This window comes from Malus domestica, chromosome 13, assembly GCF_042453785.1.
Source record: "Malus domestica chromosome 13, GDT2T_hap1".
Classification (NCBI taxonomy): domain Eukaryota; kingdom Viridiplantae; phylum Streptophyta; class Magnoliopsida; order Rosales; family Rosaceae; genus Malus; species Malus domestica.
This window is the reverse complement of record NC_091673.1, coordinates 1,298,629-1,315,502: the sequence shown is the minus strand read 5'-3', so window position 1 is coordinate 1,315,502 and position 16,874 is coordinate 1,298,629. Positions and strand designations below refer to the sequence as shown.

The 16,874-nt window shown below is 38.2% G+C and overlaps 2 protein-coding genes across 2 annotated transcripts; both read right to left on the bottom strand.

Annotated features, from left to right (window-relative positions):
* Nucleotides 1-2,602: 2,602 nt before the first annotated feature.
* LOC114820503 (plant UBX domain-containing protein 2-like) lies at nucleotides 2,603-5,938 on the bottom strand. Its single transcript, XM_029091286.2, has 3 exons — nucleotides 4,713-5,938; nucleotides 3,529-3,807; nucleotides 2,603-3,048 (listed from the first exon to the last, which is right to left on the bottom strand). The coding sequence occupies exons 1-3, from the start codon at nucleotides 5,646-5,648 to the stop codon at nucleotides 2,791-2,793; spliced, it is 1,473 nt and encodes a 490-aa protein (XP_028947119.1). The 5' UTR covers nucleotides 5,649-5,938; the 3' UTR covers nucleotides 2,603-2,790.
* Nucleotides 5,939-8,426: 2,488 nt separating this feature from the next.
* Nucleotides 8,427-9,218, bottom strand: LOC103414375 (uncharacterized). The gene has a single exon (XM_029091658.2). It carries the CDS (start codon nucleotides 9,069-9,071, stop codon nucleotides 8,679-8,681), a length of 393 nt encoding a protein of 130 aa, XP_028947491.1. The 5' UTR covers nucleotides 9,072-9,218; the 3' UTR covers nucleotides 8,427-8,678.
* Nucleotides 9,219-16,874: the final 7,656 nt, after the last annotated feature.

Below are 16,874 nucleotides of genomic sequence, written 5' to 3'. Positions count from 1 at the left end.
CCACCAGTAGAAGCTCCATTCTTGCACTTCTAAGATCTTGATTTGTCCAACCTCTTCTCTCTTCAACACCTTTGAAAATGTCTGGCCCCTCCGACCGTCGTTTTGACTTGAACCTTGTTGAAGAGGCAGCCCCGCCTTCTCCAGACAACATATGGCGCCCATCCTTCGTCTCCCCTACTGGTCCTCTTACCGTTGGGGATTCCGTGATGAAGAATGATATGACTGCTGCGGTGGTGGCCAGGAACCTTCTCACTCCCAAAGATAACAGACTACTTTCCAAACGGTCTGATGAGTTAGCTGTTAAGGATTCGCTGGCTCTCAGTGTTCAGTGTGCAGGTTCTGTGTCTAATATGGCCCAACGCCTATTTGCTCGAACCCGCCAAGTTGAATCATTGGCGGCTGAGGTGATGAGTCTCAAACAGGAGATTAGAGGGCTCAAGCATGAGAATAAACAGTTGCACCGGCTCGCACATGACTATGCTACAAACATGAAGAGGAAGCTTGACCAGATGAAGGAAACTGATGGTCAGGTTTTACTTGATCATCAGAGATTTGTGGGTTTGTTCCAAAGGCATTTATTGCCTTCGTCTTCTGGGGCTGTACCGCGTAATGAAGCTCCAAATAATCAACCTCTGATGCCTCCTCCTTCTAGGGTTCTGTCCAGTACTGAGGTTCCGAATGATCCCCCTCCGGTGCCTTCTCTTTCTGGGGCTCTACCGACTGCTGAGACTTCTCCTAAGCAACCCTTGTGAAGGCTCCCTCTTGTTTGTTTATTTTGACTCATGTATATGTACACATTTGTAGCTTATCGGGGATATCAATAAATAAGTTTTCCTTCATTTCAACGTATTGTGTTAAATACACCAAAACCTTCTTCGCTAAGTTCTTTGAATTTTCTTTTGTTGAAGCTTGTATGTTGAAGCTTTCTGAGTGGAGCATGTAGGTTGGGGTAGTGTTCCCTTAATTTCCCGAGTGAGGAAAACTTCTCGATTGGAGACTTGGAAAATCCAAGTCACTGAGTGGGATCGGCTATATGAATCTTAGAACGCCATTGTGCTCGGTCCTGTGTCATGTCCTTCGTTAGATCCAAGTACTCTAAGTCTTTTCTTAGAGTCTCTTCCAAAGTTTTCCTAGGTCTTCCTCTACCCCTTCGGCCCTGAACCTCTGTCCCATAGTCGCATCTTCTAATCGGAGCGTCAGTAGGCCTTCGTTGCACATGTCCAAACCACCGTAACCGATTTTCTCTCATCTTGCCTTCAATTTCGGCTACTCCTACTTTACCCCGGATATCCTCATTCTTAATCTTATCCTTTCTCGTGTGCCCACACATCCAACGAAGCATCCTCATCTCCGCTACACCCATTTTGTGTATGTGTTGATGCTTCACCGCCCAACATTCTGTGCCATACAGCATCGCTGGCCTTATTGCCGTCCTATAAAATTTTCCCTTGAGCTTCAGTGGCACACGGCGGTCACACAACACGCCGGATGCACTCTTCCACTTCATCCATCCAGCTTGTATTCTATGGTTGAGATCTCCATCTAATTCTCCGTTCTTTTGCAAGATAGATCCTAGGTAACGAAAACGGTCGCTCTTTGGTATTTCTTGATCTCCGATCCTCACCCCTAACTCGTTTTGGCCTCCATTTGCACTGAACTTGCACTCCATATATTCTGTCTTTGATCGGCTTAGGCGAAGACCTTTAGATTCCAACACTTCTCTCCAAAGGTTAAGCTTTGCATTTACCCCTTCCTGAGTTTCATCTATCAACACTATATCGTCTGCGAAAAGCATACACCAAGGAATATCATCTTGAATATGTCCTGTTAACTCATCCATTACCAACGCAAAAAGGTAAGGACTTAAGGATGAGCCTTGATGTAATCCTACAATTATGGGAAAGCTTTCGGTTTGTCCTTCATGAGTTCTTACGGCAGTCTTTGCTCCTTCATACATATCCTTTATAGCTTGGATATATGCTACTCGTACTCCTTTCTTCTCTAAAATCCTCCAAAGAATGTCTCTTGGGACCCTATCATACGCTTTTTCCAAATCTATAAAGACCATGTGTAAATCCTTTTTCCCATCTCTATATCTTTCCATCAATCTTCATAAGAGATAGATTGCCTCCATGGTTGAGCGCCCTGGCATGAACCCGAATTGGTTGTCCGAAACCCGTGTCTCTTGCCTCAATCTATGCTCAATGACTCTCTCCCAGAGCTTCATTGTATGACTCATTAGCTTAATACCCCTATAGTTCATGCAATTTTGTACGTCACCCTTATTCTTGTAGATAGGCACCAAAGTGCTCGTTCGCCACTCATTTGGCATCTTCTTCGTTTTCAAAATCCTATTGAAAAGGTCAGTGAGCCATGTTATACCTGTCTCTCCCAAAACTTTCCACACTTCGATTGGTATATCGTCTGGGCCTACTGCTTTTCTATGCTTCATCTTCTTCAAAGCTACAACCACTTCTTCCTTCCGGATTCTACGATAAAAAGAGTAGTTTCTACACTCTTCTGAGTTACTCAACTCCCCTAAAGAAGCACTCCTTTCATGTCCTTCATTGAAAAGATTATGAAAATAACCTTTCCATCTGTCTTACAAAGATAAAATTCATTGGGATTTCGGCAAGGGAAATCAACATCACAAAAAAATACACGCTTCATCTCATGCGTGGTCTATTGTGTATGTAAGGCGAAAAAATGAACATCCAAAGGATTATTTGGCTCAACAATTACAACATGAATGGGAGAAGCAAATGCAGCAAGATACCGACGGCTAAAAGCTTATACAGGAGCAACAGCTGAACCGCTCGTAAGTGGTTCACTTATTTCGAGGAGTTCGTTACACAGCCCTGTGAAAACAACCGAATCTGTTTCGATGGGCTTGAACTTGACAAGAGCCGAGGGCATCAAATCCTCATCAGCTAGTGTTGCGGCTTTCTCTCCTGCTGCTGGAAAATGAGGGATCACCCGCCGTTTGATAGCTACAGGATTTAACAGCTCGAATTCCAAACTAGGCTCCTTCAATGCTGAGCTCACATACTGGTTCATCAAGACCAAAAAAAAAGAAAATTAAAAAACGTTGAACTCTTAACTTGAAACAAATGCACAAGGAACAAATACACTCGAACACAAATTGTGTATATGTATCACGGTTTAGATTCGTTTTCATTTCCCTCATTTGGGCTGGCTACATAATAATTTTCCAAGCAAAACTTGTTTTAGACATCAAAGACTACATCTTTATTCAAACTTAAAAAACGAAACATACTATGCAGGATGATACACGAAATACTAAAAAGTTGGAGAAAATGCAGATTTCTATAGTTGTTTGCTTGGAAAATTAGTATGAGAGCTGAAAAATGAAGCAGAAACTTGTTCCAACATATCTATACATATTACATATACGTGCACACTCCTTAGTGAATATTTATCACACCCTGTTATACCACATGAAACTGGCTAAACTAGACTCTAGAATGACAATTGATTAAAGGATTAGGAGGATGGTAAAAGACTAACCTCGTATAATGAGCTAGTTGGCTCCAAAGGAGAAAAAACGCCCTGGAGCACCACTCCATCGGGAAACTGGATCCGGATAACAGTTTTTCTGTATCTCCTTTTAGCAGCTTTCGCCTGCTTTTCCCTGAACGACTTTGGGATCAACATCTGTGAATCTTCAATCTTTTTCTTTCTCATTTCAGCTTCTCTTTTCAGCTCCGTAGCTGTGAGGTTGTAGAAAGATGCTGGTACTTCAATTCTTGCTGCCATACTTTCAGAGACCGAAAAGAAGACCCTCGTCTGCACAAGAAACAAATTTCAGTAAACCACAAGTAGTTAATTGAAAGAAAATGAATGAGACATAAATCTGAAACAGGAAGCACTATTTACAAAACGAAGGAATCCCACAATAACAAATACGGGTATGTGTTTAACTTTAATAGTACCAAAAAAACAATGGTAAACAAAATGAAGGAAGCACTCAGATTATTAGATAGAATACACTTAAAATAAGCACTGATCTGTAACCAGCTTGATCATTTCAATGGTTGCCAGAAATCCAGAACATTTTATCTGATTTCCAACTACTTAAACGTCAAGATGAACCTTAATATTGCAAATTTTCTCTATAATTCACATCATTTTCACTGGAATTTTGGGCTGCAGTGCTTTTACCATCATTTAACTGGATTCTACTAATAAACTTTTGGTTTAAAATTTAACATACAATGCAACATCGAATTCTTCAAGAGTGTGTACCTGATTTTCTTGTGAATAAATGGAATGGGACAAACTATATTATCATACAATAAGAAGTCACTTCTTTATATTCTGCCTAACAGCCTACTTTGAAACCAGCCTAGTTGACCAATATCAATGCCCATTTAAAGAGTTCGTTGAAAACCAATGCAAGTCTCAAGACGAGCAATTAACTCAGGGATCCCATGTCAATTTAGAAGTAGCTACCGAAGTTTTTGGTCACTTTCGAGTTATAGTATTGCTTTCCAATCATCGACACTGAAATTCTATAATCCTATCATAACATACATTTATAACTTTCGGGAAGGATATTCCAAGATATAATAAGTTAATGATCAATGATTATTAGCATGCTACGACTGCCATAAAAGATGAAACAAGAATGAACAAGCAACCAACCACAGACTGACACTTAATACGCTAAACAGCATAAAGAGTTAACATACCTGCCGGTCGACCTTCTTTGGTTCAACTGGTTCATCCACGTTCAGTGAAGCAATGGATGGCAAAATGTCTACTTCTTGTACCTTCGGCGGTTCCAGTAATGCTATTGCCTTTTTCATTAAACTAATTTGTTCCTCCTTAGGAACCCCCATCAATGCCCACATCTCCCCATCCTCCTCTTTCAATTCAAACCCCACAAACTCCAGCAACTCAATGCCTCCCACAACCTCACCAATGGCCTCCCGTATCTTCGGATTGCTCATCCGAATCTTTCTAAACTTCACGTTCTCCGGTTCCTTAACTATATTCCTCAACAGCCTAAGAACAACCTCAACCGACCCTGCAGCTGGATTTCCCGAAGCAAAGGTACCAATGCAAGCTTCCAAATCACTCCTCGACGAATCAGACCCGTTATCCGGCGACCCCGAAACGCCAACACCCTCTACACTTTTGTGTTCCACAGGAGCATTAACACAGCTGTCTACATGCACGGATACCTCGTCTTCCGACCTAAACGATTGCCCGCAAATCGGACATTCGAATACATTTAGCGTAAACCCGTTTTGGGATCTCTTCCCCGGCGTGATCAGAGAGTCAAACGGATCAAACCCAGAATCCGTTTTCCGATCAGGCTTCGAATTGCCCGACGGCTCCGCCTTGCTCTGGTCAGGAATTTGCGTTTTCTTCTGATCAAGAATCTGCGCTTTCTGAGGCGAAGGCCTGGGATTTGGGGAGGCGACCGAAGAATTCGAATTCGAATTGGGAAGGGGTTTGGGATTGGATTGGGGAGTCTGCTTAGGGCGAGTGAGGACCGAATCGGCGGTGCCGGAGGAAGAAGACGATCCCAAGACTCGGCCTTGGCCCTTGAATTTAGCGGAGGAGGAAGACGAGAAGGTGGTCTTCATGAAGCCCTTGAACTTGTCTTTCATGTCGTCCATGTCGGTTAATGAAAGAAGAAGAGGAGCTCAATCAAGTCAACGATTGATGCGAAGCGGAATCGGGAGAGGAAATTAGGGTTAGAAAGGGGGATTCTTGATCAAGAGAATGGGGGAGTGGATTAAGGAAAAGCGTGGCGGTTTGGATTGGATTGGACTGGAACTGGTTGACTTTCGCTCGCTTGGCCCGGGGTTCGTTGGATAATTTTCCCCGCCAAAGGATAGCTTTCCCCGCCAAATGGCCCTGCGACCTTGTTGACAGGAGGGTTTCTTTCCCTGTCAATTTATTTAATACTTCTTCCTTTTATGGAATTTATTTACAAAGTAAACTATCGATTTGCCCCTGAACTGTCACCCAACTTTCGATTTCCTCTCTGAACTTTTTAATTGGAAAATTAAGAACTTAAACTAATTTTTTTCGCTGATTCGCCCCCTGCTGTTAAATTTTCATTCATTCCATCCAAATTTCTGTTAAATGGAAGCATGTGCACAACATGTGTGGGTAGTTCGGTTGCTTCATTCTTTAAAATAATTGAAAACCTTAGATTTCTATAATATAAACCTATGCAAATATGTGTGATTCTATAGATTTTGTGTCTGAATGTCTAGTGAAGTAACGCTTTTGTCCACAAATGAGAGTTATGTGGTTTGCACATGATAAGAGTTAACGTTAATTTGGATGAAATCTATGAAAAACTAACGGTAGGGGGGAAATCGGCCAAAAAAATTAGTTTAAGTCCTTAATTTTCCAATTAAAAAGTTCAAGGGGAAAATCGAAAGTTGGGTGATAGTTCATGGGGCAAATCGGCAGTTTACTCTTTATTTATACTTATATTTGAGTTAAGTCTTCTTCACCGCAAATACTCTATTATATATTTTAGTTAGTCTCCTTCACCGAAAATACTCCCAACAGGATTATCTCCGGATTCTTTGGTGAGGATTCTAAGGATCCGTAAATTGTATCCTTCATCATATATCGTGCAATCAGTTTTTATCAAGTACTATTTGTGCTTAATTTTAAATAAAAATGTTTAAAATAATTATTAACCGCACAATATATGATGGCCAGACAAACAGAAAAGATTGACGAATCTCCAATTGTATTTGTAAATTTTTATTTTATTTTTTATGATAGTAGTCTATAATGGCGTATTGACGTGCATATCAATGGCATATGTATGATGGCGTATTGAAATCAATGGCATGTTTAAAATAATTATTAACCGCACGATATATGATGCAACACAAATTTCTTCTCTGTAAACTTGTTCATGTCCAATAAACCACTGCCCCAAATCCAGAAGATAAAAGATTAAATCAATGTAAGCATGAGGTGCAGCCACACTAATTCGAATCGTCACAAAATAACTCGGTGACGTTTTTTTCTTATAGGTTGGGTTCACATAGCATCCCCATACCAGGTCAGAAGCTAAGTTGAGCTTGAGAAGATACTTCTTCCTCCTCTAGACAATTTCTTTCCGTTCAACACCAAAATCGACGGCAACGGCCTTATGCGCATTGTTTGTTCTTCTGGCATTGAACACCTGGAACCGTAGCGTTTTCGTGTAGTAGTGTTCCAAGTGTCCATCTCAGGCCATTCCGGCAATGAATTCCTCTGCTAATGTCAAGGCCAATGGAACATACTTCTTCGGCCAACGTATTTATCCATGCATCTTCCCACAGATTATCACGAGCAATCGTTCAGACAAGCACGACGATAAGCCTGACGTAAATTGGAACGCAATGATCCTGTTGTGAAAGCTCGTAATGCGTATCTTTGCAATAACTACTCCTGACAGGCAAGCGAATATCCTCCTACTATAGGTACTAATTATAACTTATAACAAGAACAAGGATTAGATTACAAATCCACAATCTTACATAGACTTCCTATGAACTCATGGCCAACTCCGGGCCCTGTTTGCTAAGAACAGAACCCCCCCCCCCCCCCCCAAAACCAACAACCTCCAACCCGATACCTATGAGTAAGAAAGCAACTGAATTCCAATGTTCTTCTGAAAGAAAATGGCTTTCCACTATTCAGACAAGCAGAAGCCAGTTCTTACAAATGGAGAGGGTCATGACTGATACATGCCGTGTGGGGGACAACTCGGTCCGGTAGCTTGCCTCGAAGCTAGGTTTACTAGAACACTACAAATGCAGACAACGGCAATGTGTGATCGACACAACCAACCCCTGTCCTAGACTGCGAACAACCCTTTTCTTTTCTCCTAAGCAGCCAGCAAGATTAGATGGTTGGCTCTTTGCTTAGCAGTAGGCCAAGTTCCAGTTTTGTGGCCTCCTAGATCCATACCACCAAGCCTTGTATGGTTATCATACAACTCTAATAGAACATACTATGTGTTCCTTCCGTCAGCAATAAATTAACGAGTGAAGGGAAACTAAGTTGAGGCTAAGAACAAAAGGAAGAGACACAGAGAGAGTGACATAGCCAATCCCCAATAATGAAAAAGGCATAGTAAGTCGTTACACAAGCCTACCGGAAAATTGTAACAGGCTACACGAATCGCGCTTATTGTTATTCTATGGCACCTTAATCTCTAGTCCATCTAGATCAACAATTGAACAGAAAACGGACAGTCCAAGTTTGTTCACGATCGACGCCTAAATGGGGTGTTTACATCCATAATCACTCATTCAACCTCACAAATCTAAATGCATATTAATCTAAAGTTGTAAATAATCAATACCTACATTACAAGTTATCTCCAAGTAATCTAAACCCAGTCTCCAAAAACACAAACAAACAAAAAATATATGTAGATGAAGAAGATCAAATATTGATATCACATAATCGCAGTAGTAACATTCCCAGAAATTCAGACGGATTAGTAACATCCATGTGCCAGATTAAAACAAAACCCTAATTGCTAATGCCACGATATTATAGCATCACATAACACAGAAATTCCAAAATCCGATATAAACGAAGTGCAATTAACCCAATAATCTCTCCGTCGAAACACAAAATAAAGCTAAAAGCTTGGAAATCGATATGCAAACCGAGTGGAATCAGTCGCGATTCTTCAAGCGCTCCACGCGCTGGTTCAGCTGCTCGATGCGGACGACGAGGTGGGTGACGGTGTAGAGGAGCCAGTAGAAGATCAAGGCGGCGGCGATCAAGAGCGCATTGCGCTGGCTCTTCATGATTGACTTCTGGTGGCGGAGGTGCTCCGAGGGAGTGCAGGAGTCTCCATGGCAGCTCGGGCGAGTCTCGTACTTCCAGTAGATGTCCATGAGCAAGAAGAGGCAGAACGGCACCACCGACAGAAACGGTTTGAGGAGGTTGCGGGTGACGGTGACGAGGCCCTTGCGGAGGCCGTCGAGGCCGGGGATCGTGAGAAGGAGCACCATGATCGCCTCCGCGGCGGCGGCGTAGCCGAGGACAACCCACTCCAATGCCATCGGATCTCTGTGCTGCTCGCTTTCCGGTTCTGGTTTTTGGGGAGATTTCAGAAATATGCTTTGCTTCGCGAGTAAGGACTTCTCTCGATTTCCCTCAGCGCCTTAAACTGGACCGACGAAATTGGAAGCTGGAGGAAATCCGACACGTGGCAGCTTGTTGCTTGAACCGGTGGACGTTCGTCATACGGTTGGAAACGATTTGCATTTGGGCCCCAATTTTTGTTTTCTTTACTTTTTGAGTCAATTCGACCCAGCCCAAGTTTATATGGTCAGTTAGGCCCGACCCAAGTTTTGGGTTAGTTGGATACATGGGCCTAGTTTAGCATACCGCATTAGTCATCGGATTAGGCCCTTTATACAAAGAGATTCCCTTTTTTTTTAATGGGGATTAGGTGTGGGGTTCACTTCATATCGAATTTCAATTATCCGAACCGTTTATTTTGTTAGTCTCGATTCATAGATCATCTTGGTAAAAATTCAATTCAATCCGAAACTATTTGCCTATTTAATTATCAAGATCAAATTTCATTGTTTCTTATATAACAAAGTATTCGTTCATTTCTTTGAACCCAATTAGATGACTTAAATATTTCCGATTTGGCTAATATTTTGTAAGGATGATCTATGAGATACAACTTGAAAAATAGAAGTTTCGGATTGTTAAAATTTAATGTGGTGTGGACCCCACAACTAATCCTTATTTTATAAAAGAAACGAATAGGAATCTCTTCCTTTAAAGACTTCCGTCATCAGATACTGCTATGTAATACGAATCTAGTGTTTGGTGTTGTCTGTATTACATAAGAACCGGACAAATTACAGGCTCACCTGTTTTATACGACTGTTACCCACAAACTTATACACCCCAAAATCTATGTATAATGAGTCGGTCGATAACAAAAACACGCTCGTTGCTTTCTCGATCCCTCTATTGCGAATCTTCTTCCCTTTGCTTGCGTTTGCCATGGTCTACCCCAACAATCTCTCATCTTCTTCTTCTCTATCTTATTTTATTTAGGGGTGTGATATCCACACACCCGATTTTACTTCTCACACACCTTTTTAATTTTTTGCTGTCGGATCGGCTGAATTGAAAAAGATTAACGGACAAAAATTATCAAGGGGTATGTGAGAAGTGTTAGAAATTATATATTATAATATGAAATATTGTATTATATAATTTTAATAATTGAATGAAAAATAGTGTTAATCAATTTCTTAGAAAGGTTATGTTGTTAAGGTGATTTTCCCTTGATAAGTGATGTATACTTATAGATGAAAAGTTACATCTCTTTAATAAGTAGAAGTTGGATTCTATATAAACACATGAAACCATTGGTATTAGATATAGAAAATTAGAGTTAATTTTTACTCTTGAGAAATAGGGTTTTCCCACTTGTTTCTCAAATGATTCGTATGTCAAATTCCAAGGCCTGTTTTGAGAGTATGGAATATATAAAGTTCGCTTGAGTCCGAAGATTGAAGTGCTTTGACTTCGGATTATAGATTGTTGAATCCTAGGAGATGGACGCCTACCGAACTACAAGCACAAGAGTAGGGGTGAAATTCTATCTTTAGGACACTGCATTTATGCAAGCCTCAATTTTTAAGTTTGTTAGGTTTTCTAACTTTATCTCTAGTTGTTTATATTAATCTCATATATAATCTAAAGATAGAAATTTCTTTATGCAATAATTAGAAAAATATGGATTTAAGAAATAATTATATTGAGAAAGTAGGAAAGAATGATTTGAATATATGTTATTGAAACTGCCATTTAAAATTTAGACTTTGAAATGGATGCATATTGCTGTGAAGATATTGTTCTTGAATTTCATTAAGAACGAAATGGGCAGTTTGTTAAAGGATTGTTTATTTAATGCTTTTGCCATTTAACGTTATTGTTGTTAGTTCAATACTCTAAAAATTAGACATTGAGAATGGCGATCAGTTCTTGTGTATTGTGATTGGTTTTGCCAATTAATTCTAAATCTCGCCAACCATTGTGCCTGTTAAATGGTTTCTCAACGATGTTGTTATGGAGTGATTCCTCTAAGAGAATCAAATTGATATGCAGTATTACGAATCCCATTATTTAACATGGAAGATGGTGGCTTCATGATCCAAACAAATCTTGTCTTGATAGGGAAGATGCAAACCACTGCATATGTTTTAACGAAGCCATATATGGGCTTGGTATATCAGGCTGATGCTTGGTTGGTGCTTAAACTTATCAAACGAAAATTTCTTGAAAAAGGCATTCGGTGCTTTTAACCAACACAATCAGTTATGATAGGTGAGGTTCGTGGTGGGCTGAAACCAGACATGATTTTCTATTTGAATGGATTTATCTGTTCAAATAACAAACAGATGCCAAACAAGATGCGAAGGTCTCCAAGTTTTCTCAAACGATACGAACACAAGGATAAGGAAACGAATTAGTGAACCATTCGGTCACTGGTTACGGATAGAGATGATGTGGTCACTAGTTTGGTACTTTTCAGCCTATAACCATATCGATTATAGTGTTAGTGCCGTTTGGGATATAGAAAAGCTGGAGATTCTGGTTACGTGAAAGAAACGGTGATAACGATCATCTTGTGGTTAATTGCTGCAATTAATATGAGATCCGTTTAAAGGTCATGTTCAGTATATGTCTCCTTTATGAGAAGAAAGGCGTCGGTTAAGGCCAAGCGAACGCCAAAGTGGTGTACTGGATTCATACCAATTTATGAAATGGATCTTTTTCCTACAAAGGCGATCAATATTTGATTGGGCACGAGGATGATTAGTAGGTTTTTGTTGAGAAAACCCTTATATTCATAAAGATGTCAGCGAAAGCTCTTGATGAAGAGTGAATACCCAAATAAAATGGGGTTGTTTTAAATTTGTATTGAAACAGTTGGAAAACTCCCGTACAAGATATGAACCCAACTTCCATGGTATCATGGAATATAAGATGAGTGCAAACTACTCATATGTAAGTGTCTATTCATGGAAAGAATGGAATACGTATGAAGAAAATTGAACAATTACTCAGGCATATGTGTGCATATGCAAAATTGGGTCTAGCGTTCAGTCATGATGAGAACCCAGAAAGTGGATGATTTTGGCTTTGAAAAGCAACAAAAATAAAACTGATAAACTGAACTCATTTTAGATGAGTTATCTATCAACATCGAAAGATGCTTATTTAATTATGGGGTCAAGGTCCAAGACTTATATTGAACCATGTGGAGGTTAAGTTGCAGAAAGATGCAACTATTTAACAAATGGATGGTTTTGTAATGTGGTGGAATTGAAAATTGAAATCTGCCATGAAATTCAAAGGAAAAGCATGCCATTTGAAGTGTTGCTTTTGATAGTGAAAGGGTATGACCTTTCCAACTAGTCATTGACATATTCAAATGTGTTCATGGGCTGGTATGTAAACTTCTACATACCAACTGGATGTATTATCATATAGTGATAATAATGTTGCAAAATCATTTATATGCTTTCTTCGAAGTGATATATTTATAAATTACAAGAGGCCCAGGATGATACTGGTGTCATTTAAAGTGATATTAATATAAAGAAATAATCATGAAAGTGTGGGGGTCTTTCAAAAAAGGACAAGACCATACTGGAAATGTAAAAGACATTTCACATATTTGAATTCGACATAATGATGCTTATTAAGTAAGCATATGATTGGACATGGCCATTGAGTCATGCATGTTAGTCATAGTAAGGAAAGAATGAAAGCCAAGAAGTGATTTTCTCATAATTTCTAGTGAGGCATGAAGGCCTAAAAAGATGGATAAAGTCTATCTTAATTGTTCATTACTTCTTAAAGTGGAAAATGTGATTGATTTAATGATAGCATTACAAGAAACTACAATTATGAGAGAATTGTGGAGGTTGGTTAAAAGTAATTTGCTAATTGAACGACATTTAAGATGTCATCTCCTGTAATGAGTAATTGTTTAAGGTATGACAAGGTTAGAGACCTTCTTACAACTACCTTAAATGTGGGGGAGTATGCCCAAGTATTAGCAAATTACTAACTAAAGTCCCAACATGTACGGTTGAGGACTTGACGTTTTAAGTCAACTACTCTCGTATGAAATATAATTTCATAAGATGGATTGTGCACACCATTAAAGATATAGTCAACCTAGTAGTGGATCCAATTATTAAAGGTTTGACTAGAGAGTAAGTTGATCATCGAGAGGAATGAGGCTAAAGCCAACATAACTAATGAATCAGCCGAGCGGAAACCTAACTTAGTTGATTGGAGATCCAATGGTCTAAGTTCAATAGGCAAACTGGTTGGGCATGATTCAAAGAAGTTAACACACTATATACCTCATTCCTATGATGGAAGAAGTGTGTTGTTTGCATACGTTTTAGGTTGTATATTTATACTTAATGATAGTGATATCTTATAAATACGAGGAATAGAGCAGACTATTCTTAATCAGTGGTCACCTATGTGAAAGTAGAAGTGGGTCGCTTCTATGAGAATGAGATGGCTAAATTCTCTAAAGCTCTCATGAATCCGGGATTTGTTCAGGACCAAAATGAACACAACCGTATGAACCGTAATATATTAGGATTAGTGATGTGTGTTGCTTATTGTCTCGGTTTACTACTGCGGTGAACAGTTCAAGATTTTATATTCACTGCGTCACCAAGTAAATCCGATAAGTATTCACTAGGGTAGGTTCAAGTCCAAAAGACACTTCTCCCGATACATCTCTTGTTCGTCTGTACTCTCAAATTCTTCCTGATTTTTCATTCATGTGGGGGATTGTTAGAAATTATATATTATAATATGAAATATTGTAATATATAATTTTAATAATTGAATGAAAAATAGTGTTAACCAATTTCTTAGAAAGGTTATGTTGTTTAGGTGATTTTCCCTGATAAGTGATGTATACTTATAAATGAAAAGTTACATCTCTTTAATAAGTAGAAGTTGGATTCTATATAAACCCAGGAAACCATTGGTATTAGATATAGAAAATTAGAGTTAATTTTTACTCTTGAGAAATAGGGTTTCCCCACTTTGTTTCTCAAATGATTCGTATGTCAAATTCCAAGGCGTGTCTTGAGAGTATGGAATATATAAAGTTCGCCTGAGTCCGAAGATTGAAGTGCTTTGACTTCGGATTATAAATTGTTGAATCCTAGGAGATTGACGCCTACCGAACTACAAGCACAACAGTAGGGGCGAAATTATATCTTTAGGACACTACATTTATGCAAGCCTCAATCTTTAAGTTTGTCAGGTTTTCTAACTTTATTTCTAGTTGTTTATATTAATCTCATATATAATTAATGTTGTGAATTTCTTTATAATTATTATCATTGGAATTATATTGTTATTTTTTATATTTTCTAATATTGCTCGAACAAAAAATAAAATAAGATGTGTGAATAGCACATCCCTTTATTTATCATCGTGTGGGCAGCTTCTTTGTCATTTTCATATCTTGGACATCCACTTAAAACAGTGGGCAGTTGCGTAGTACCCTTTTGTCCCTTCCATGACACGTCACTTTGATTTTGCACATAATATTAGTCTAAACCTTTTGATCACACAACTAAACTCTTCTAACTTAATGATTAGTCTAAAGTTTACTTTTACTGATCTTCTAACTTAATGATTAGTCTAAAGTTTACTTTTACTGATATTGGATTAATTAAATCTTAATCCACCGCTTAATCTTATCAATCAAAATAATTATAATCTGCCACCTTAATTTGTCACCACTATTGTCCCCTCCGTGATCCCCTTTATTTGTTAAGCAGACGTAGGACACAGTTTCAAATATTTGACTTTTCTTTTGTCAATAAATACATTTAAAACGTGTAAATCACGCGTAGCATGCCGTGATTCAACGTGCTTGCATGAAGGCTAGTAGTTTATTAAATGTATTGGAATTTCTCTTACATATTATTATAAAGAACGAAAAAACAGTTTATTCATCTTGTTAGTATGTGAAGTTATGGTTTTGAATATCGTGAATAATAAGTTCGATACTTAATTATTTTTTCATTTTATTTTTTAATAGAATTATAGTATTAATGGGTTAAATAGTTAGTAATTATTTCTCCACCTTTTAATTATATAATACCATTGTATAAAAAATATCTAAATAAATAAACACCGGAAAACAAGACTGATCAGAGAATCAAATTTGCATCACTCAGTCATTTACCTGGAATCCACTTGCTACTTAATTATATATTAAACATCATTGAGCATGTGAGGGAGACTTTGATTTGTTTTGGTGTTCGTCCCTTATCTCCAAAAGTTGCTCACCACCACTGATTTTGTTTGCCCATTGAATTTTCTAGGGAAGAAAAGGGCACTGGAGGGAGACTTGAGGTGACTGCTTTAGTGGAGAACGCCATAGCTAAGGACATCCCGCGATAGATCCAAAGGAAAAGACAAATTAAAACTAAGTGATGGTGATACTTATCATTCTATTTATTATTTTTAGATGAGTTCAAATTTTAAGATATGTGTAGTATACAAATACAAATGTCCAAATTTAAATACATTCAAAATAATAAATAAGATGGTGAGCATTACCAACCTTTAGTAGTGACGAGAAAAATGCACTCAATAAATTGGGTTGGGTAATTGACTTACATGCATATTCATGTTATCGTCAACTCACAGAGACTAAAAGAAGGAGTTAAAGTTATAAGGTATATACACGCATACATTCATATATACATGGATTAATTAGATTGGACATTTCGATGGCAATTGTTGAGATAAAGATCATAGGAAGCTTCATAAAATTCTGTCAAAGTAGATTAGGACAGAAAAGAAAATTCCTATAGCCAATTAGGGGCTAAAAGCAACATCAGAAGGACAAACCATGTAATTTGTCCAAAAAAAAGGACAAACCATGTGAGAGAGAGAGAGAGAGAGAGAGAGAGAGAGGCTAAAAGCAACATCAGAAGGACACAAACCATGTAAGAGAGAGAGAGATAGAGAGAAGGTTCTGCACGGTTGAAGAACATATATTCTACTTAGTCTAGTGGCATCCTAATCTTACTCTTAATTTCTTAATTATTGGCCAATTGAATTTGAATCCACGCCTAATTGTGCTTTTAAAATATTAGTTGGTCGTTTGTACTGAAAGCATTTTATATCAGACAACTTTGAGTTAATCATTGTTGCTTTGGATCATCATTAAATATTTCTTATATCCAATATTAATTTTATTGGGTAAGTTTTTTAGCGTAATTGCATGACACTCTATCGGTATCACTAATTCAATCATGTTATAACACATATATTAATATGTTAATATTATACAACTTAAGTTCAAGACATATCAAACTTGTCTATGTACTCATATTATGATATGTGGATGAGTAGTAACACCGAGTCATGATCTCACCTTCACGGTAAACAATTTCCTCATTTTCTTGACCAATTCTTTGTCCTTGAATGTTAGGCAGAGCAACGCAGAATCAAATATGAGTTGAAATATGAGAAGTTGCCCACTGTATAAAAAGTCACCAAAAGTCCCATAACGCCCAACAAAAGTAATAAAGAAAAGCATCACAAAAGAACACTTTTCCCGTAAGTTTACTTTGTTTAACGAACTTTGACGCAATAAAAATATTACTCATTTATAATAGAAATGTTACGTGTTCGAATTGTGAAAATAACTTTTTTACAAAGCAAGATTAAGACTATATACAATCGACATCCTCCTTCAGACGATCCTCGTACAGTCGACAGCTTTATTAGCTCAAGATTGCCCTTTTAAGAGTAGTCAAGTGGGA

Bases quoted from the DNA above. Each gene is read 5' to 3' on its own strand.
- LOC114820503 (XM_029091286.2), bottom strand. From the start codon at position 5,648: ATGGACGACATGAAAGACAAGTTCAAGGGCTTCATGAAGACCACCTTC. The intron at 3,808-4,712 runs GTATGTTAACTC...TTTCTTGTGCAG, and splicing joins CAAAGAAGGTCGACCGGCAG to ACGAGGGTCTTCTTTTCGGT. The intron at 3,049-3,528 runs GTTAGTCTTTTA...TTGATGAACCAG, and splicing joins CAACTAGCTCATTATACGAG to TATGTGAGCTCAGCATTGAA.
- LOC103414375 (XM_029091658.2), bottom strand. From the start codon at position 9,071: ATGGCATTGGAGTGGGTTGTCCTCGGCTACGCCGCCGCCGCGGAGGCG.